Source organism: Urocampus carinirostris, chromosome 6 (assembly GCF_059441175.1).
Source record: "Urocampus carinirostris isolate Australia breed hairy pipefish chromosome 6, RoL_Ucar_1.0, whole genome shotgun sequence".
Lineage (NCBI taxonomy): Eukaryota > Metazoa > Chordata > Actinopteri > Syngnathiformes > Syngnathidae > Urocampus > Urocampus carinirostris.
Genome location: NC_142354.1, coordinates 12,501,498 through 12,524,003, shown reverse-complemented (window position 1 = coordinate 12,524,003; position 22,506 = coordinate 12,501,498). Strand labels below are relative to the sequence as shown.

At 39.2% G+C, this 22,506-nt stretch overlaps 1 protein-coding gene and 1 long non-coding RNA gene across 3 annotated transcripts in view; one reads left to right on the top strand and one right to left on the bottom strand.

Moving 5' to 3' along the window:
* Positions 1-22,506, bottom strand: part of plxna1b (plexin A1b) — a 321,328-nt gene that overhangs the window by 52,855 nt on the left and 245,967 nt on the right. For both annotated transcript variants that reach the window (XM_088337907.1, XM_088337908.1), the window contains exons 13-15: positions 7,968-8,119; positions 3,869-3,992; positions 3,643-3,779 (exon numbers count right to left, since the gene is read on the bottom strand). In XM_088337907.1, the coding sequence (XP_088194033.1) occupies positions 3,643-3,779; positions 3,869-3,992; positions 7,968-8,119 (413 nt within the window). The remainder of the gene's footprint in view (positions 1-3,642; positions 3,780-3,868; positions 3,993-7,967; positions 8,120-22,506) is intronic.
* LOC148363839 (uncharacterized) lies at positions 12,097-20,934 on the top strand. Its single transcript, XR_015850697.1, has 3 exons — positions 12,097-12,234; positions 20,264-20,416; positions 20,496-20,934. It is a non-coding gene; the product is annotated as an uncharacterized LOC148363839 (long non-coding RNA).

Here is a 22,506-nt window from a genome sequence, read left to right as displayed (position 1 = left end):
CCTGTGATTTTTGGCAGAGCGACACGAGATGCGTCTCCAACGAGCGGATTTGCATCTAAATAACGCTAAAAGCAGGTAGAGTCTTTTTGCTTCCTGAGCTTCAAGTCCCTGCAAATGTAAAGGCGTCGCCCGAATGGGAGTTCGACACGCGGATCTGTACACAAATCCTCCCATCTCGTCTGTGGGGAGGCTGAAATCCACAGAGAGAGGAGATGACGGGGAAGATGATGAAGCCAAGCTCTTTTCTGACAGCTTTCCGTCAGGTTGGAAGCAAATGTGAAAAAAAACGGGCGTAGTACAAGCTTTGGAAAAGGAATAGGTCATTTTTCAAAAGAATACCGTGTAAATAATCAGTCCAATATAAAATGTGGAGCAGTGTTGTCAATTTACAGTACAATCTGCTTCCTCTCTGTAGATGCGCTGATACTTTTCCAAAGTTTTTGAAAACATTACGCCACATTTTGGTGCAAAAAATGCAGATTTCGATTTGGAACTATATGAGTTAAGTTATATAGGTTAGTTGCGCTTTAGTGTCTATAAAAATGCTCGTTAATATTGTAAAATATTAAGAAACTTTTTACACCATAGATTCTATTCATATAAATGATTCCACCAGGCTGTACTTGCCCAAAACACACCACAGGAAATGGTGCCCGTACGACCCCAGTGGTCAAAGGAACCAACCAACCATTTCTGCAGCACTGCCTGTTCTCTTGTTAACTTTGTTTCATGATGAAATAGCCATGCCAATTTTGTTTATAAATCATGCAATATTCAATCTTTAGAATTAAAAAAATGTAACACGACTTTCCTTATTAAAACTGTCTTGGCGCCCTCTGCCAGTACGAAGCGGTACTACATATCCCAGCGTCACAACAGAATTGTGTGCACTCCTATTTGTATTTATTTAATGCATTTGGCGGCTCATAAATGACTTGATACAACAAATGCATCATCTTATTAGCTGCCAACGCTTTTAATCATCGATTTCAATCGATGAGTTGTTGTCGCCCTAGAATCCATATTCGCCATTTTCAAATATAATCCCCGCTGTCACTCAGAACAGCTCCCTGCATGCATACCCTGATTGAAGTCGGGGGCTGAATATAAAAGGAGGATGACTTTAAAAATGAAAAAAAAATATTTTCCCGCATTCCACTAGTCCTCAGTTTCCATGGTGACTATTTTCACAACAGTGTGAACGCTGCGAGCTCCTGTGGTGTCACGTATGTATTTCTGACAAGGTTGCGGCCGACTCAAAAGAAAGCCAATGGGGGGATCCGCGAAATACGCTTGCAAAGAGAGATAAGCGCACGAGTGACTCGGGTAAATAGGTTTTGATTAAAGTTGAGGCCCGACTGAATACAAAGACACGTTAAAAAGACAGACACATCCAGTTCATTACTTGGCCCATAAAGGTTATTTCTGCTCAGTGGATGAAAGGCCAAGACTATTATGTTCACCTTTCTCCGAGTGCGCTACGGAGCTTTAAATTGGCCTTTGCTAGCATGTAAAAAAAGAACTTGATAGTTGCGAGCTCATTAGTTGGATCTGTCACTTGTTGTGCGTGGAAATAGAAGAAAAACAGGAATCTTAATGGACAAGATGAGTTGCTCAACTCTTAAGCAGCAATAATGTTTTAGCTTGTATATCGTTGATATGCAGAGGTACAATTCATTAGATTAGATTTGATTTTTGATTTTTTTTTTCCTTAGTAGTATCTAAAAGTCGAAAAGTGGTTCTAACAGTAATCAAGTCTGCTGTTACTGCAAATGTCCAGCAGATAACCAAAGACCAATCAACACGGTCAATACAAAAAAAAAAAGCATTGTTTGATTTATATCCCGATTTTTATAGTTTTGATAGAAAATGCGTATTTTATAATTTCCCATAAACTACAGAGGATTTGTAGTATTTGGTAGCAGTGTTGATGTTAATATAATTTGGAAACAGACTAACTGACTAAATACTTATTTGCAGCTGTATCACACAATTTAAAAAAAAAAAACGTGCATTGTGATTTCTGGTTTTTTCTTTTTAGTTCAGCTCCCTCACAGTAGACATGACCCTACGATGAAAATTTCATACCCCTCCATGATTTCTAAGTGGGGGAAATAGCAAAATAGCAGGGTGGTCAAATACTTATTTTCTTCACTGTACACAGTAAGTCTTATAAGGGAGGCAACACATACGGTATGTACATACTTTACAGAGCTATATCTATAACAAAGAATGTTTGCGTCATGTTCGTCCTTCTAAAGAAACTTTTTTCCCCTATCAAACATTTTGAAAAAGCGACAGGGAGCCAAGAGGGAGCGCCAAAGAGCTCCATGCTGCTCCAGAGCCGCTTGTTGACGACTCTCGGTTTAGCCGATCAGAATTCAGAACCCAATGCTTGGTACAAATCCTGAAGTTACGAAAACCGTGAGAAGTAAACTGCGTTATATCGAAGGATTCGTGTATTGGTCTCGTGAAGGACTATATCGGTTATCAGTCGGAAAAAATAGTGCATTGTGCATCCAAACCCAACCTATACACTGAAGTTAAAATGAGGACATACTGTGTTTATATCAAGGTTCGTACACTTTCCATGGCCAAATTTAAGCAGTTTAAGACCCTCAAGGCCAATTTTTCAGTACCTTCAAAGGAAGAAATCCAGCGCAGATCAAAATTGTGTTTTTTGGGTCTACTTTGATGACAAAAACAAGGTCGCTATCTTGCTGCTAGCACATACTTTTATGCTATTTTGAGCGGTTCCTATCTTTCATCCACGATTTTTGGGTGACATTTGGCCAAAAAGGGCTCTATAGATGTTCGGGTAATATTGAAGTTACATACAAAGGAATAGAAAGAAAAAGTACTGTATGTATAAAAAACAGAAAAACCTGCCAAAACTGGACTCATTTTAATGACATTGATTGCAGAGCGCATTCATACTTAGAGACTGCTAATCTTTTGTTTTACTTGTTTTGATTAATAATTTTTGCATGTTTTTCGGAGATTTGTATCAAAATGGGTACAAATTGTAAATAGTTAATTTTAATTTTTTAAGAGTTAATATTGATATTTATTATTGTATTGTTTTGCATTTTCAGGGATTTTGTGTTGTTATTCCACTTTGTGTAAAAAGCTCAAATTGTTTTGGATTTTACATTTTTTTTGGTAGATCTTTGAGTATTTTAATTTATACTCCTGTTTTTCAGGGAAAAAACATATGGAATTACCATTTACTAAATAATTTGGAGCGTAACACATTATTACTATTAACAAAAAAAAATCAGAAGAGCTGTTTTGGAGCCGAGCCAAAAGAGCCAGGTTCTAAATAGAGCTGTCCTCTTAGGTGCGACCAATAGGGGGTGGTGGCATTTGACAATGCCGTTAAGACTGAGAGCATTTTCACACACTTAAAATCTTCATTTATTGCGCGATCTATAGAGTCAGACTGCCAAGAGACATGGCCATGACTACAATTTCAAGCATTTTCAAGCACTTCACCCAAAATCCAAGCATTTCCCAGACCTTGAAAACACACTATTAAAATTCACGCATTTTCAAGGATTTCAAGCAACCATACGAACCCGGTTATAAATAACGAGGTATTATACAAAGAGAAATCTGTTGAAATGCCCCTGGTACACTCACTTCTCATAGCGGCAGGGGTGGAGTCCAATCTTGACGTTGACGGCACTGCCCGCGTTGAGGTTACTGCCATCTATGGTGATCCTTGTGCCACCAGACAGCGGCCCAGTGGAAGGCCTGACGCGGGTGAAGTACGGCGACTGGCCAGACACAAACAGAGGATTTGAACCGCCCATGAAATAAACGACGGGTGAACCGCAGACGCCGGCGTCCTCCTGGAAAGTCTTACCACAAACGTAAAAGCCTTGGTGGAGACGGCTTTGTAGTCCGGATGAATGCAGTCCCTCACGCACACCTCCACTTGTGCCTCTTGCACCCGGTAACCCGTCGCGTCGTTCAGTCGACATACGATCCTGGAATACAACGCAAGATTTTTGCATTACAATTCGATCTAGCTTCCCTGGTCATATCCCATGAGAGGGGGGATCGACAGCAAGGCAAATACATACACAAAAACGAAGAAAAGACAAAAGGAAAAAGAAGCAAAAAAACACAAAAAAACACAAAAAAATGTACAAGATAAGCACTTCTGTACCCAAGTCGGTCATGCTTTCGTCCTTCCAGATGAAACGGGACACAAGAAAGCGGCCGTGTCACTCAGGTCAGGGTGACACAACACACTGTTCAACATCAGGGCCTGACAGCTTTCACTGGTTTACCCCTGCCGCATCATACACATGCCCTGCCCATCCCTTAGAACGTGTCTAAGTATCCCACTATCCTTTTAAAACACCTCTCCACTCCTTCCTATCACCAACAAGAGCTCAAACATCCACTAAACTTAGACCTCTTTCCGGCAGTGCACTCATAACACCATCCATCCACGTCAATCACGGCCTTCTTTTTGATCTCCTTCCATTTACTTCTGCTCCTTAGATCCTCTTCAACATTCGCTCCTCATCCATCCTCTCCATGTGTCCAAACCGACCGAGTACTCTCTTATCCACACGCTTGCTCAGTTCCATGACTACTCCAGTTCTGTATCTCACAATTTCATTTCTCAATCCATCCATTATTGTCACTACTAACATACTCCTCAAACACTTCATCTCAAAAACATTGAATTATCCTTTTAAGATAAATAAAAAAAGGGTGGCACTGCGGCTGTGTGGATAGCACGCAGCCCCACGGTGCAAAGGTTCTCCCCAGGTGGAGTTTGCACGTTCTCCCTGTGCCTGCATGGGTTTCCTCCGGGTACTCCTGTTTCCTCCCACATTCCCAAAAACATGCATGTCAGGCTGGTCCAAATTGTGTCTAGGTGTGAATGAGCGAGTGAGTTGTTTGTCTCTGTGTGCCCTGCAACTCGCTGGCAACCAGTCCAGTGTGCCTCTGCCCACTGCCTAAAGACAGCTGGGATGGGCTCCAGCATCCCCGCGACCCTACTGAGGATAAGCGGTGCAGATAATGAATGGACGGATGGATTGACATTAAAATAAATACGTCAAATGTGCAAAAATATCAGCTATCTGGACTATAAGCTGCGACTTTTTTCCATAGCTTTCAACCCTGCGTATTATCTTTTTCCTCTCTCTCTTGCTATTCCTTTCTTTAGCTTTCTATCACTTTGCTCTACTAGTCCAACCCCTGTGAGTTTCCTTTTTCTAACATGTGGCACCCGAGCTTACATGAGTTTGACACCCCTGACTTGCAGGAATTAGGCATGTTTGATTCATATTCTGACCTGATTTTGAATTAGTTTTGGTCTTTTTCGGGTTTAGTTAAAGTATGTACAACGAATCCTCAGAAAATCATGTTTAGAATTTTTTGGGTGACGGGCAGACAATAAATACTTTCAACAGTTTTTTTTTCCAATTAAAAACTTTAATTACCATTTTTGTACGACTTGCGGAACCGTTCACAATGAAAACGCAGGCAGGAAAGGGGCGAGCCGCAGCCCAAGGGTCAAATCCTTCCCCAATAAAATCCCTCTCGACTGTTAATTAGCCGCAGCGAACAAACCAGACGGGAAGAAAAAAGAACGAAAGCGCGAAAGGCCAAACGGGAAGAAAACGACGGACGGAATAAGCGGGTCAAAGTGAGCGACGCTGATTAATCGAGCCGGCTGCTAATATCCTCCGTATCTCCCCGAGATGAGTTATTAACTCCCCGCTTTGCAGTCTCCCGGCGGGTGGTCATGGCAACCGCCGCCTTTCGCCTTCTCACGTGAACGTTGTTTCTATTTTCTTATTTTATTCGCCGGACTCCCACCGGGAGATTTGATTGAAACTCTGGACGACTCTCGGTCAGAAATCTGCCTACGCAAAAATCTGCTGCGGTTGATGCGCTATGAAGACAAATAAGATGAGATTAAACGGCGGTAACCCCTAAATTGGGTGAATATATAACAATATATATAATTACTCTTTTAGTGCTGTTCAAAATAATAGCGGTGGAATGTGTTTTTTGTACACATTTATTTTATACTGCGGTCAACATTACTGCCGGACCTCATATACCGGCTAAGGTGCGGCTTATGTGTGTACAGAATGTTTTTTTCCATTAAAAATGTAATGGGTGCGGCTTATAATCAGGTGAACTCTTTAGTCCGAATTTTACAGTATCATCATCAACATTCTTTGACAATGTTTTTCCATTCCTTATTTTAAATGAAACATGAATTTTAATTATTTAATATCAAACCGACCCTCTTTTTTCTTTTATTTCCCTTTTTTCCCCCAGAGTGCCGGGTTTATAAAGCATGGTGTCAGGTAATACACTGCTACATCTGTCTTTCAGCTCTGTTGGTTTCTGGACTACTTGAGTCAGCTAGAAGTTGCAGAGTTGCGCTAATGGCACGATAAAGATTTATGAAGATTTATACTAAAAAGAACAAGAGATGAGCAATGATGCCACGAGAAATAATCTGACCTCTAAAAAAGGGAAGATAAAAGCCAAATACGAGGTGGAAAAATATAATGTGGTTTCCCTGTTCTACATCAGAATTTGTATGATTATTTTTACTGATTTTTCACTAATAATGTGTATAACAAATCCGATGGAACTTGATTAAAATGAGTGATCTATTTCCATAGCAAAGGCATGTGTGCCGTTCAGTATTGGAGAACTTGTGCAACGTTTATAGGCGACGTATTATCTCATCATAATCAAGTGTACTTTCTTTGATTTTAATAACATTAATAAGTTTAGTATTGATCAACTGTTTGATCAAGTGTATCGGTAGACATGATTACCTAAGCCGTATAATGTTACTGGATTTTGTGCGCGTTTCTCTTTTCGTAAATATAGTATGCCGTTTTTTTTCAAAGTATCTGACTCCAGAAGCAGGATTTTATTGCTCATCAGGATAAAAAAAACAGCTAATGTGCATCACGAGACATGTTCATGGCTTGCCAGAAGCATAGACTTACACTAAATATAGATGGATAAAACTGAGGTATTTTCGCCTTGCGAGCAGAAAATAAAATGCAAATGTCCTGGAGAAATCCACTAAGACACATGAGGCTTTTTAGCGAGTAAGCAGGTGTGTGTATCTCGTTAGTCTCTGTACTACAAGTCCCACAATGCTTTGGGGCAACAAATATCCCAGATGAGCACAGGTTAAACAGATTACATTTGTTCAGGTCCTACTTTGAGAAAATTACAAAAAATAAGTGGCTATAGAACAGATCGACCAAAAATACTTCCTTAAACTAGGACCATAGGAAGTGATGTTTCTTCTTTTTTTAACATTGGACACCTGCAAAGGAGATTCCACAAGATGTCAATTTGTTATTTTGACTATTAAACCTCACTTCTGTTTGTTATTTTGATGTCACTGTGTCCTTAGGCAAGACATTGAACCAGATAGGCAGGTAAGCGCCTTGCATCACTGCCTCTGGCTATTGGTATGTGTGAGTGGGTGAGTGTGAAGCAGATTGTAAAGCGCTTCGGGAGGTCTTCAGTGACTTGAAAAGCGCTATTTAAATGCAGACCATTTATCATTTAAATGTTCTTTGCACTGTATACTATTACTGCATTTGTTTTTCCTCATTCGAGTGAAAAACTGACCAAAGGTTTATGCTTCTTGTGTGCATATGGCTCAAATAATGTTTCTCCTGCGATCCAGTTCTTAAATGCAAATATAAAATGGCCTTCAGGAAAACACGACTTCATGAGAGGCAGAACTTTGAGGAACCTCCAACTCAGATGTAATTACAAAGAGAGGCTGATTTACTTGGATAAAGGATCTGAAATGAGGTAATGCGATTGATAGCAGAGTCAAATGTTTCATGTTAAGCGCTAACCGCCACTCTGATTAAGCACTAAAACAATAGAGTGGCAGAACTTATCTTGAACAATATTATTAGAGACAGAAAATGTGAACATACTGCTCAGCGCTGATGTATTGATCTTCTTGCGGGTTGCAGGCCACTTTTCCGATGCGGACTCCGTTCTGAATGTCTCGGAACTGCAGGCCTAAATTCTCTCCCGTAATGGTCAGCATGGTTCCTCCTTGCCTGGGACCGGTCTCGGGAAACAACTGCACATAGAAAATAAATGCATTGTAAATATTTGTGGCTATTTATCCTGACATTCATTAACCCCTTAATGTTCCTGTAAAATTCACCTGAAATCCCAATCCAAGACGTACCCAGGATAAATTGAATGCTGTTCATGAACCGTTTGTGGAATATGGATGGTTTTTATCCCCTTTGAAAGGTAAGACTCTGAAGTTTTGTCCCAAACCAAAAAAATCACTGTAAGGTCAACCAAACATTGAGTAATCAAAGTAAGAACATATAGAAATAGAAGGTTTTTTTATTCTCGCCTGAATTTTTTTTGCAATCTAATGCGTGCTGATTATGTGTAGCATGTGCATCTTAGCTGGAATACAGGTGAGACAATAGCTTGAAGCCTTATCAAGTACCTTGTCACATTTGATCACAATCTGAAAAACTAAACATTGCATTTTGCACATTTTTCTAAGGGAAGGTCTAATCATTCCCAAAGTGGTCCTTTGGAGACTACACTAAAAACAATTTGGTATTTTACTTCGGACAAATTTTCTAGACATTGTGAGAGAGTTGTAAATGTTTGACCTCTCTTTCTAAAAGTCATTCCATGATTTCACACACTTGCGCCTCATAGTAGTGTGTAAAAATGAAATTACGATTGGCTTTGTGCACGTTTACTTTCGGCTTTGATTTGAACAACGTATTTTCACGCCCATAAGCGCACCATGTTAAAACGCGCACTCTCCGTCGCTGCTCCTATTTTGTTTTTTATCGATCGATACGGAGCCCGAGTGCAGCGCGACCGCCTTACAACCAAACAGACACGCATACAGGTGTGCGTTTTAAAAAAAAGCTGCTATAGAAAAACTGAGTATGGTTGTGGTTTACTTAAGTATTTATCACAAAGTAAAACACCAGCCTGTCTGCTCTTGGTCGATGCCATATAAAATACTAGTCAATTATTTGTTTGCAGCACGCCATCATTAATATGCCAATATGCTATTCGCTAAACAACTTCCCATGAAGCCTTTCTCTTTCTTTACTTAGTAAAAAATAGTGTGTGTTCTGAGAGGCAGCAATACAGCAATGCATATTTTGTACTGTATTTATGAGCTATGGTTACAATGCTTGCAGTGATGTTGGCTGGAGAAGCAAAAACATGATAACCGTGGACACGAAGCTTGCGATTATTAATAAATATAAGGGAGTCATATGGATCTTTCCCCTTGCTAAGAAGTGTTGTTGTCAAAAATTTGACGATCTTGTCAATTATTAGGAATAAGCAGGTGATTTAAGCAAATGAATCTTAACGGCATGACAATCTTTGCACAATTTTTATCAATCAGTTTTGATTTTAATCAGCCATCTTCTTCTCCTTTTGCATCCACCCGATGCGCTACTTGACCAGGTCAAAAGTAAGTAAAACGTATTTTTCCCCTCACATTTATAAAAAAGTATATTGTTATGTAATTTTATGTGTGTATTACACATAAATGATACTTACTATATCATTTTGTGTTTTGAATGTTTTTATTTTAGCTACCAGGTGTTCAAAACACTTTATCTACACATAAATACTTCATTTACGACACTATTTCTAGCTCAAGTTATGACACATCAAATGTAAATAAAATTGCACTGTATTTATCTGCTGTGGCTTTTTGTGATGCTAAAACATGGAAACAAAGCTTGCAATCATCGAGCAATACGAAAAAGGTATACGTATTGTTAACCTACGTAACCAAACCACAATCACAACTATTATGACAATTAAGAGGCAAATAAAGTAAGGAAATTACAATTTTAGTCAGCTGTTGCCATCTTCTCCCTACCTCTGCATCCATCCGCTAACACCAATGCACCAACTCAAACCACGTCACACCAAATGTATATATAAAATATTTATTCCCTTTATATATTTATTGATTTATCTTTATTTATGTTACTTAATAACATGCATGAATAGTGCAGATAATTAGTACTTTCTATATACTATTTTGTTACCATAGGTCTCTATATGCCACTATAACGCAATTTCACTTTTCGGCCCCCATGTCATATTTTGGGTGTCCTCTGTTAAAATAATTTTTTACAGTAGAATATATAATGATATAATAGAATGAAATACAATCACATCATTCATTTGGCTTGGCTGGAGATCCTTGATGCCGAAATAAGATGAACAAAGATGGAGGATCCCCCCATGACCCCGGCACGATTAATCCAGCCAACACAATTACAGCACTCGGTGAACTCCGACCCCTTCCGTTCCCCTCGTGAGTTGTGTGAAAGGTGTGCAGAGGTGCTCATGGCTAATGGCTAACCGAGACGGACCGTGTCGCTAATCGCGCCGCAGCATGGACACGGACAATAGTCCCTGGGCTAATCACTCATTAGGAGGATAATTAGGGCTAAGGCTAATTGGATTAGAAATTGATGGGGGAGGGGTCAGCTGTCGCAGAATATGGGCGGGGAGCAAAGCATATGCTGATAAATGCCTATTAGGGCCCCCAGAAATTAATGTTTTGGGGCTACATTACAATTTACGGTATACAGTAATCAATAAAACTTTTAAAAAAACAACACTTAAATAATAAGTGACTTCTGGTTGTATGAAAAATATTGACATCTCTCATATTTATAATGTGGATGTACAGTATGTATGGTAAATAGACACTGTATCAGAAGTTATTAGAGGTCATAATAGACAATAAATTAAGCCGGAAAACGCACATCAGACACATACAAACTAAAGTATCTAAAAGCATTTCAGTAATTAATAAAGCCAAATTCAGTCATTTTAAGTATTATTTTCTTAATTTATTCACCTATAAGACAGAATTTAGCAGATTTTTCTATCATTATTTTATTAAGATCAGAAAAGAATATTTCATAAAATGAGCAAAAAAATTTTTTTAGCCCTGTTGTCAAGATAATTTGTCTTTTATATATTCTTATTCTTATTTTATGATTAAGTTCAAGAATTGTGAAGAATGCTTAAAATGCACAACAATATCAGCCCTTTTCTTGTTCTGTTGCAAGATTTGTTTTTCTCATTTTGAATAATTTCAGATATTTTTTGATAATGATATTTTTTAAAAACACGAATAATATTTAAATGTCCAACTGGAATGTATTTTTCTACTTTAAATAAATAAAAAAAAAATACAATGGAAGATTTGCAAAAAGTTCCCAAAAATTAATACTTGAAACTAACTAAATTATCTTCCATATGTATATAAAATCATTGTATCATTCATTATTTTGTATTCATTACTTTTTCATTTATATATTTATATTTATAATTATTTAGTTGTCTATTGGAAAATATATTTTCCTCATTTTAAATGAAATCATTTACTTGTTTTAAGTAATATTTACAAAAGGTTTTCATCAGCCTGCAGCCAATCATAGCCACTGCTCTCATCTAAAGTTGACCGAGGATAATGGATCCTGGGCCCCAACTGTGGTGGGGCCGGAACGGCATGCCTCCAGAAAAAAAAATCCTTCTGCAAATCCCAAATCCCAGCAATATAGAACTGGAGATGATGGGTCATGGCTGCACAAGTGCAGTTCATTTTAGCGAGAAATACTATCACAAACAAGCCGCCGGGCGCTACAGAAGTGCCGACCTGCTGACTTGCAGCAGTATGCAGTGGGGGGTAATGGATCGGGCCACACAAGTGCAGTTCATTTTAGGAGAAATACCATAGAAAATGAGCCGCCGGGCGCTACAAAAGCGCACCCTGCCGACGCGCAGCAGTATGCAGTGGGGGATAATTGATCGGGCCCCAGAAGTCCAGTTCATTCTTTGAGGGACAGAAAGGCAAAATATAAACAAAAATGTAATCTGTCATGCTATCGGGGATAATGGGCTGGAAATAGTTTTCAACCCGCGATGCCGCGAAGTAGCGAGGGATCACGGCCTAACGATGGAGTGTTCTGGATCTTACCGCAACAAAAGCTTACATTGGATGCGCTTTCACGCTCTCCCTTGCCCTTTCCCCCTGCTTGCTTCTCGCTTTTGTCCCTTTTCGAGCCGCTCGCCTCTTTTTGAGCGTGCTTGAATGCGTTTGTTTTGGCAGGAGACAAAAGAATGATTGGCACACAGCCCCGCCGTCGTCAAAAGTCTGCAGATATGGTAATCAAATCGTTTTCTGTGTTGGGGTCGGTCTTATCAGAAGAGGCGCAGATACAAAACTTGTCATTTTCGCAGCCAGACAAAAAAAAGTCGCCTTTGGTGAAAGCCATCGACTCGTATTCTCCCGTCGCGGCTGTCGGCTTCCATTCAGAAGGACTTTTTCCTCTTTCTCATCTACAACTTGTGCCATTGTGTCGGAGGTTTTCGATACCATCGAACGCTTTGAAAAAGGGGGAGGGACGGATGCGACAGGGCAGGGATTGGGAAAAGATGCTGACGGGATTATCGGCGAAATCGCAGAGCTTCATACTTGTTTTTAGTTTGCAAAGTGGGCCGATTGTCGGTTTGGAGAACATGAGCAAGCGCCTGCAACGAAAATATAGATGTTTCTGACATTAAATCAAGGAGAATTTCGCTCATCTCACTCAACAAAATCAACAAAGCAGCAGCTTGTTTGCGCCAAAAGTGTGCTCCATTGCTGCCCCGTTTGTTTACAACAGGGGTCGGCAACCTATGGTTAACCAGTGGCACGCAAGCGCACAGCAAAATACTAATGATTTTTTTTCATGCACATTTTTAGGTAAAATTCTGACATTTTCAGTTGCGTGCTGTGTTATTCAGAGGCTTTACGGTAGCGTCGCCCGTCCTCTGCTCCGTGTGTGAGCGTGTCTGCGCCGTAACTCGCAGAAAAAGAAGGATCCGTGTTTCAACCCAGCCACAGAAACACCAGCGCGCGATAAGTGAACAAATCACAACAACTCCTCCAGCGAAGAAATCTCATTCTTTTCAGCCAGTGTAGACAGATGACTGAGGCTTTGTGCGAAAAATGACCGTGCATTATGCCTCGAGAGCGTTGTACCTCGCACGTCAACAAGTGTTAAGCGTCATTACGAGACGAAACATGAACATGAATTCAAGGACGAGTCTGGAAAGGCGGAGACATTAAAACACGTTGTGTCCAGGTACGGCAAACAAACACAGACCCTGAAAACGTTTGTCACTGCTACAAACGCCACCACTAATGCAAGCTGTATTCTCATGGCAATGCACGCAAAACCATTTACTGATGGTGAATATATTAAAGGTGTGTGTGTGTGTTTCAAGTTTTTATAGTTTCTAAAATAAGATTTTATTGATGAATGGTATGGTAGCTGTCCATATCACTTGATTTAGATTTCAGTTCATTGTTGATGAAGAACAGTTGAAGGATGTCTACAGGCCTTCCACATTTTTTAGTTTGTTGATGAACGAAAATAGTGGAAGATAAATTGGTCAGTTATACAATTTCAATGTATATCCATGTTGTATATTCGGATTGGTGTAAAATGACAGCTGTTGGATATTAAAAAAAATGTTGTGTGAGTCATTAATCTTGGTGTGGCACACCCATTTACAAGGACCTTTAAAAGTGGCACTCCACACCGAAAAGGTTGCTGCCCCCTGTTTGTTTTACAAGATGTGCTCGTGCCAGAAGAATGGATTTACAGTTTATATGGGTGGTCCACTATACTGTATGTCCACTGTGTCAATAGTGTTACTACTTAAGCATGTTCAATGATACCCAAGAAATTCTCCCTTCTTGCCTTTGCAGAGTCTCTGACCCTCCCCCCCTGACCACAGTCAAAGGGTCATTTCCAGTCAGCTTTATTGACCAAAGTGCTGACACAAGATCTTAATTCACTCCCTCGTCGCAACATATTTGCTGCCCGCTGCTCTACAGGGATTGCTTCATTTAGTTCTTGCAATCTTTATGTGACAAACATTTAAAACCCGCATTAGACTTATTTCGGGTCATTAAATATCCATTATTCCCTCGCTCTAACAAGTTCACCTTTTACAGATTTTCATTGTGCATAGTTTTCTGCATTCCTATTCGGTGCACAGTTCTTGCTGCAGTAAGGCTTTGAACTAAGACAAGAAAGTTTGATAACATTACCCCGATTTGAGCTAACCTGCATTGGCTCCCTGTTAGCTTAAGATGTGATTTTAAGGTTCTGATGGTAGTATACAAAATCATGCATGGACTGCATCCCTCATATCTTTCAGGTTTCATTTTCCCCTATGTTCCGGTCCGGAGTCTTCGCTCTGAAAAAGCTAGTCTACTAGTGATCCCAAGAGCCAAGAAGAAATCCGCAGGTTTGAGAGCGTTCTCCATTCGAGCCTCGGTGGTGTGAAATGCTCTGCCCCCTGATATTCGATCTGCAACCTCAATGGAACCGTTTAAATCTAGGCTTAAAACACACTTCTACTCTATAGCATATGAATGACCTATACTTCATGATGACAATATCTGTGTATTATTTGTCATTGCAACATTCGACACAGCCTGGTCATCCTGGAGGGGGGATGACATCACGTGCGGTCCCTTCTCAAGGTTTCTTCATTTTCCTCATGCTGAGGTTTTGAGTTTTTCCTTGCCCTCATGTAGGTTTTAGATCAGAATAAGGTGGTCTTAAATGCTGGGCTTTGAGACTTCTTGTGATTAACAAATAAAAACAGGACATGAATTGACTTGAGAGACAAATTGTTGGTAAAAAATAAGTTTACAATTTTACTTTATAGTGTAGAAAAATATGTTTTTTTCTGCATCTCTTAACTGCATTTTCCCCGCTTTTCAACACAAAACAATCTGCTATGCAAACAGAGGTTTTTGCTGTAGCACAAATCTAAAAACCCACAAGATACTGGGCCACCACATTACGACATTTTCCCTTTACAGTGTGTCAAGTCATTTTTAAATGACTTGTAACAAGATGTTTCTAAAGGCTGTACAGACTACAGACATTTATGACCACCATATTCTGATCTAAAACCTACATGACGGCCGAGAAAAACTCAAAACCTCAACATGAGGAAAATGAAGAAACCTTAAGAAGGGGCGCACATGAAGTAATCCCCCTTCTGGGATGACCAGGCTACAATGGATTTTGCAATAGCAAATAATACACAGATATTGTCAACATGAACTATAAGTCGATCATATACTAAAGAATAGAGATGTGTTTTAGGCCTAGATTTAAACAGTTCCACTGAGGTTGGAGATCAGATCTCAGAGGGCAGAGCATTCCACAGCACTGGGGCCCAAACAGAAAATGCTCTTGAACCTGCGGATCTCTTTTTGGCTTTTGGTATCGCTAATAGACCAGAACTTTCTGTAGAATTACTTGTTTTTTGGCCCCTCTTTACAGCATTGTCCTCACTATTCGACATCAACAATACGTTTTGTGAATAAATGCTTCTGCTATGAGTGCATTATAAAACACATGTAAAGACCGATACCAGCGGAAGTAAAATAGACCCACAGGAAACGGCGACCCCGCCTTATGACGTTTTCCCTTTGCAGTGTTAAATAGGATGTTTTTTCGTGGTATCTTCCCATTCGACATCAACAATCCATAACGTGAATAAAGACTTCTGCAAGGGGTGTTTGATATCACAAATTTAAAAACCATTATCAGTAAAGTAGAACCCTGAAAAGGTTTTCAGTTTACAGTGTTTAATAATATGTATTTTCAGCCCTTCTTAACAACCTTTTTCCCCACTGTACGTCAACAAAAAATTGTTTCGTGCACGCTTTCTTCTACCACCTCTGCATCCACTTGCTACTCCACTCAACCACCTCCAGTCATGTCACACCAGGGATAAATGAATCAATATTAGAAAAAAATACATTATTCAATCATATGCATGTACATTACACATATGCACTACTTACTATATACTATTTGTTCATTTATTGCTTTTATTTGGAGTACCGCGTGTTAGTACACATTACTCCTTCAATTAACTATTTCAACTTCACAGTTAACCTACCATGGGTTTGTTTTGAAGCGTAACTCTTGCGTTATACGAGGTAGGGGTTGGCGATACTTTGAATTTAGTAAACAATCCAATCTAAGTAAATACAGCGTATTATCGATCGATTGATAGAAATCCTGATACCTTTTGTTGGGAAATGTCATAATCATTGAATAAATGACTCGGAGAGTTGCAGAAGGAGAGAGAGGGGCTTAGAGAAACTGCACTTTGAAGAAAATGGTGTGGGAGCAAAGTATCAATCCCGGAACAATAGTATAGATCTAAGTACTTGCTTAGAATCGATAGCATAGATATTTGGATCGATGCGCCCACCCCTAATAAGAGGGTTCATTGTATTTTGGAAGAAAACGTCGACATTCACCGTCCCAGGTATGACACCTATTTACAATACAAAATGATGCTTTTGCATTTACTGCGTACAAATTGCGGCTCACACGCAAAGGTATTAAAAAAAATGCAGACTCTGCTCTTAGGACAAGCATAGTTGTTTTAATTGGTTTCCAAGGGCTAAGTCCAAGACTTTTTCATTCTCCTGAGGGAGAAGAGGCCTGAAAAGATGGATGATGGAGGCAGCATCCAAGGCCATTACTAGGACAATGCCGCACTACACTGGAGGATAACCTGCGTGTGTGGGGGTGGGGTTGCTCATTTGATTGTTATTGTTCCATATACAAACCTTTTTCAAACATCAGTGCAATGAAATACATTTCAAGTATAATCCAATATGTATTTTGGTTTAGCTTAATACTCCTGACAAATTATATTAATTATTATAATTTCTCAAAGATTTTCAAGAAAAAAGTTATAAACGGGGCAGCACAACGGCGCAGTGGTTGGCGCGTGTGCGGCACAGTTCTGATGTCATGAGATTGAACCTCCTGTTTGGAGTTTGCATGTTCTCCCCGTGCTTACGTGGGTTTCCTCCGGGCACTCCATTTTTTTACCACATTCCAAAAACATGCATGTTAGGTTAATTAGCCGGTCCAAATTGTCCCTAGGTGTGAATGAGCAAGCGAATTGTCTGTCCCTGTGTGCCCTGTGACTGGCTGGCAACCAGTTCAGGGTGTCCCCTGCCCACTGCCCGAAGATAGCTGGGAAGGGCTCCAGCACCTACCGCGACCCTACTGAGGATAAGCGGTACAGATAATGGATGGATGGATGGATGAAGTTATAAACGAGGCTTACATTTAAGTGAGAGGGAAAAAAATGCACATGCATTCTGCGTTTGTCATTGAAGAAAGTAAGACTGGCTCGATCTCAGGCAGTCAAAATTAAAAGTTACATTTTTAGTTTGTAGTCTGTACAGCCCTTTGAAACTTCTGTTGACTTCAAATAAATATGACTTGACTTTTACCAATTCTATTTTTTTAATTTTTTTATTTTGTTTGTTCTTACTTAATTTTTTAAATGTTTTTCATAATATTTTTTATGTAATTTTCATTTGTACTGTATTATTTCTTTATTTTACATTCTGTATCTATTTTTTATATTTTATTATATTATTAAAGCATCTTGCAAGAGCTTTCAGTCTGATTAGTTAAAATTCTATTTTTGTATCTAATTTTTTTCCCCATTCAATTATTTTATTGATGTTGTCAAATTTAATTAAATTGTATATCTTTTACATTTTTCAAAATGAATCAATTGTTCTTTTTTATTTAAAATGTTATTTTAAATCAATTATAATTTGATTTTATTATTTTATAAAAGCAGTGCTTTGCAGCTTTTGCCCCCCTCAAAAACAGCTTGTTTTTTGATGAATTTCTTAAATTTGATTTGTTTTTAAATTTGTTTTATTTATGATTTTAATTGTATTTTATCATTTGAAATGTATTTATTCCTGTATTTATTTTATAAAATATGATCTATTTTTATTATCTAATTTTACTTTATTAGACATGTGTTTTTCCCTAAACAAAAAAAAAAATTAAAAACATAAAAGTGAAACTGAGACCCTAAATAGTGGTATAAATAATGAGCCTGGTCTCTGGAACTCCAGCACCTAATTGGATCGTGCATAATTTGCGCCCTTCTCAGTCTATACATCCGATTCTGCAGAGCAAATGAAATTAGTGGCTAATCCCGCGGCTAATAGACGGCGACCAGCTAGCATTCCGCGCTGCGAAAACGAACAAAGCGCATTTGAATCAGGTGTCAAAATGGAGGATCAACTGAAAGAGAAAGCTCGCCTGGTAAGAAGTGGAATAATATTCAATTTGTGCCTTCGCCTAGAATAAAACGACGCAGGAAGAAGATTCTCTTTGTCGAAGTTAAGGTTCATCGGGCGTTAAAGTCAAAGCTAGCCGGGAGATGCTACAGGTTAGCAAATAATTGCTATGCAAGCTTTTTAGTAGGTGTGAACTCTAAAATTTGACGAAAAATGCCTGTATCATGAACTCTATGACATTTGTGTGCATGATCTGAGTGTGACACTGGAGCAGCAAAAAATAACAGTAGCAACCTTCTGTGAGTCATAACAAACATAAGTGGCTAGAGATGGAAACAGCGGGGTAAAAAGTTTAATTGACAAGCGTGAGATGCCTTAATCACGGAAATCAGCAACATTGTCTCGCAAAAATAGCTGTGGAAGGCCACTGAAGGACACAGCAGTAGAAGCTAACAGCTAGCGGCGAACCGTAGCTTGCGGCCAAGTGGCTCACACAAGTGGTTAAAGAAGGAAACTGTGGCAGCGCCAGGTGCCTCGGCAAACATCGCTTTTCGTTAATTTCTCATACTATAATAATAATAATAATAATAACAAACACAAACGATGTCGAGCACAAAAAAAGAAAGTAATACACAAATAATGTTGATGCTATGATTGGCTGTGTAGCGAGAGTTAACCTTATCTACCTTTGGGGGAAACCTGTAATGCAATTGATTTGTTCATCTAAAACATATGTAAATATATTTCTTTATGTGCTGCATAAGTTTACTTGTGCACACATTATAGTAGGGGTTTGGTGAATCCGCATATAAAACTGGTGGGTTTTGCTAGCTCCAATAGGGTTAGGAACCACTGCTCTAGGATCCAGCATCATAATGATTTTTCAAATTTTCCCAGTATTTTTAATGAAGAAATCCAGCACTGATTAAAAAAACATTTATTTGTTCATGTTAACTTTGATGACTGAAATAAAGTCGCTAGCACAGCTGTTCCCATTAATGATCAAATAATTTTGTGTCATGAGCTGCTACAAACTGACATGAATTCTGCCATTCCGCTTCAACGATGCACGCGCAGCTTGGCTACGTCACGCTAGATTACAAACACAAAACAGGCTCTACGGGTGTTGGGTAATAATGGGGTTCAATTTAGAAGAGAAAAAAAGAGAGAAAGTACTGTATGCACAAAAAGAGGAAAAAATAACTAGTTTTGGACTAATTTTAATGAATTTGATTGTTCCAAAGCAGAGAAAAATTATAAACGATGCTGATATTTTGCTCTGTGTTTCACTTATTTTAATATATAGTTTGCGGGCTTTTCAGAAGATCTGTGTCCAAATTGATTAAAATAGAATTGTAAACAAATTTAATTTTTTGGGGTTGGTTTATCCTTTATTTTAAGCACTGATGAGTATTGTTTTTTTTTAATTTACATTTTAGGGTTTTGCATTTCCAGGGATCGAATTTAAATCTTAAATTGTTTTGTATTTTACAATTTTTTTGGAAGATCTTTAAATGTTTCACTTTATATTTAGTGTGTTTTAAGGGATCCCCTGCAAAACATATGTAATTATTACTAAATTATTCGGTGCATACAGTTATATTATTATTAATGATATAACACACACACAAAAAAAAACATAAGTATGCATTTGGGAGCCGTCCGGCTGAGGACTGGAGCCACCATCGGCGTCATTTTTATCACCGTTTAATTTGTTCTTCATTTAAAAACGTGGTCTATCGAGTCAGACTGCTAGGAAACACATCGATGGAAATAATTTCCAGTATTTTCAAGCACTTCACCCCAAATTCAAGCATTTTCATGACCTTGGAAATATTACATTAAAATTCAAGCAGTGTCATGGATTTCAAGCACCCGTATAGAATATTCTGTTCTCTAAGTGCACATTTTTTGTGTCCAAAAATATTTGAACACAAAAGAGGAAATTAAAAATGGGCATTTTGAAAGTCCGATTCTTTGATTATTCAAAAAAAAGAATCGACTGATTCATGGATTACTGAAATAATGGTTACACTCCACTAGATGTCCACGGTGTTTGTGAACAGCCTGCCCCTCCCCGCGGCGAACCCGGGTCACGGCGAGACATAGGCCACCTCCGCGGTTATGGATGGCAACAGATGGGACCGCCGCAATGTTTATTTGCCTCAGCCCACCCTGCATCTCAAAGGCACCAAAGTACACAAACACGCTCGGACCTCCAGGACGGACGCAATTAACACACTCCGCGTTCACTTTGTCACTTTTTCTCCCCCAGACCGAGAAATCTTTGCTCTAATCTATCAGCGCGGTGTGAAAAATGGCCTCCTCTCGCTCGTCCCATCTGCGTTGTGTTTGGCGTCATGGTAATGTTGTGGAAGACGTCCGTCCGTCCTCCCCCACTGCATCCGACCACTTCCCTAAGCCGGGCCAAACAGTCATGCGGCCGAGCCAGGAGAGTTCAACTTTTTTCCCCTTTTTAATTCTTCGCCCTTGGCAGTCAGAAATTCCCGTCAAGCAGGAAAACATGAGATTTTTTTTTCCCCCGGATGAGGCAATCGAAGCTTGCTTACAGAGTGCAGAGTGTCAGTTAAACCAGGATGGCCCCTTGACCGCTTGGCTTACAGAAATACCGACATGTTTGTTATTTGGAATGTTGGGTTGCCAGGCAACACGCTTAACGCACACAACTCTTTCAAAAGGAGAGCAGGGATGAGATTTTCTTCAATTCAAAGGTTTCCTTTATCCATCATGCGAATAAAAGTTTCTGCTATCGGTGTTTGATAGCACTCGTTTTAAGACCAATATAAGTGTAAGTCACGATGCTTTTCTGGACTATCATTCACAGTTTTGTTCATTTTTTTTGTTCAAGCGACACACGATGGAGTAATATTACTAAAAATAATACTGAAAAGAAAACTTTATTTCACACACCAATAAGTTTTTAATATCGGATACCTGCAAAGGAGATTGCATGGGATATCAGTTTGGTATTTTAACTAAAAGTCCTTACTGCTATTTGTAGTTTGGACATCATTGTCGCTATCGGCCAAAAATGTTTCTGTTCTTTGACTCCCACACACATTAGGGTAGATCCACCTTTTGTCACCTTGGAGATTGAATTAAAAAAAAGGGCTCAAGGTACGGTTTTTAGAACAGATAAGGAGTCTGGCATAGCGATAACCTTGAGGGAGGCTTCTCCTGTTCTTCTTGCAAGTTCCCAATTATTAATTTTTGTTTATTTTGTGTCTATTAATCTACAAACGTATCACAAACTAAGTTTGCAGGTGTAACCCAACCTCCAGCTTAAAGCACCACTAGAGTTGATTTCTTCTATGCTGGAAACATACACTGGAAGCTAGTGCCTTGTTCTTTCCAAAAGCTAGCATTATCAATTTTGAGGCAAACATTTGGAAGGTTCACTATGCTGACAAGTAGCGTTGTACTCTTCTCTGCAAAAAGCTAGTGTCTTCTTGTCTTGTGCAGAAACTAGACTCATTTTCCGTCAATGCTAAAATACTAGCGTTGTCTACTCTTGTGCAGAAAATATGTCTCTTAGTCCTCTACGCTGACAAGCGCGTTGTCCTTTTTCTGTGCAGAAAGTTAACACTTTCTTTATTGCAGAAATTGGAATAATCATCCACAACCCCAAAGCCTATTTTTTTTGTCAATGCTAAAATGCTAACGTTGTCGAGGTCCTTTGCGCAGAAAATTAGCTCCTACTCCTAAAACTAGCGTTGTCTCCCACTGTGCAGAAAGTTAGACTCGTCGTCCTGTATGCGGACACTAGCGCCATCCCTTTCTCTGCAAAAAGTTAACGTCGTCTTCTTTAGTGCAGAAGTTTGAATCATCATATTCGAAGACTATTTTTCCGTTAATGCTTCAAAGCTAGAGTTGTCGTCTTCTGCACAGAGAACTAGCTTCTTCTACACTCAAAAGTAGTGTTGCCTCCTCTTGTGCAGAAAGTTTGCTGCATAGTCCTTTAAACTGACTGCTAGTGAAAAAAAGCTAGCGACATCTTCTTTTATGCAGATATTTGAGTCAACCTCTACCAAAAACTGTAAAATCTTTTCTTGCGACCCTAAGCGATGCAGAAAATGGATGGATCGATGTAACTATTTTCCATAGGCAGTAGGGCTAAACGATATTAACCGAAATCGAATCAATATCGCAATGTGACGTCGTGCGATAGTGTATTTTCAGGGTTTCATACTGTAGTTCCCATTTGTTATGATTGATGGAGTGTTTGGCCAACAAGAATGGTCACATTTCATGGTTTTACAGTGCCG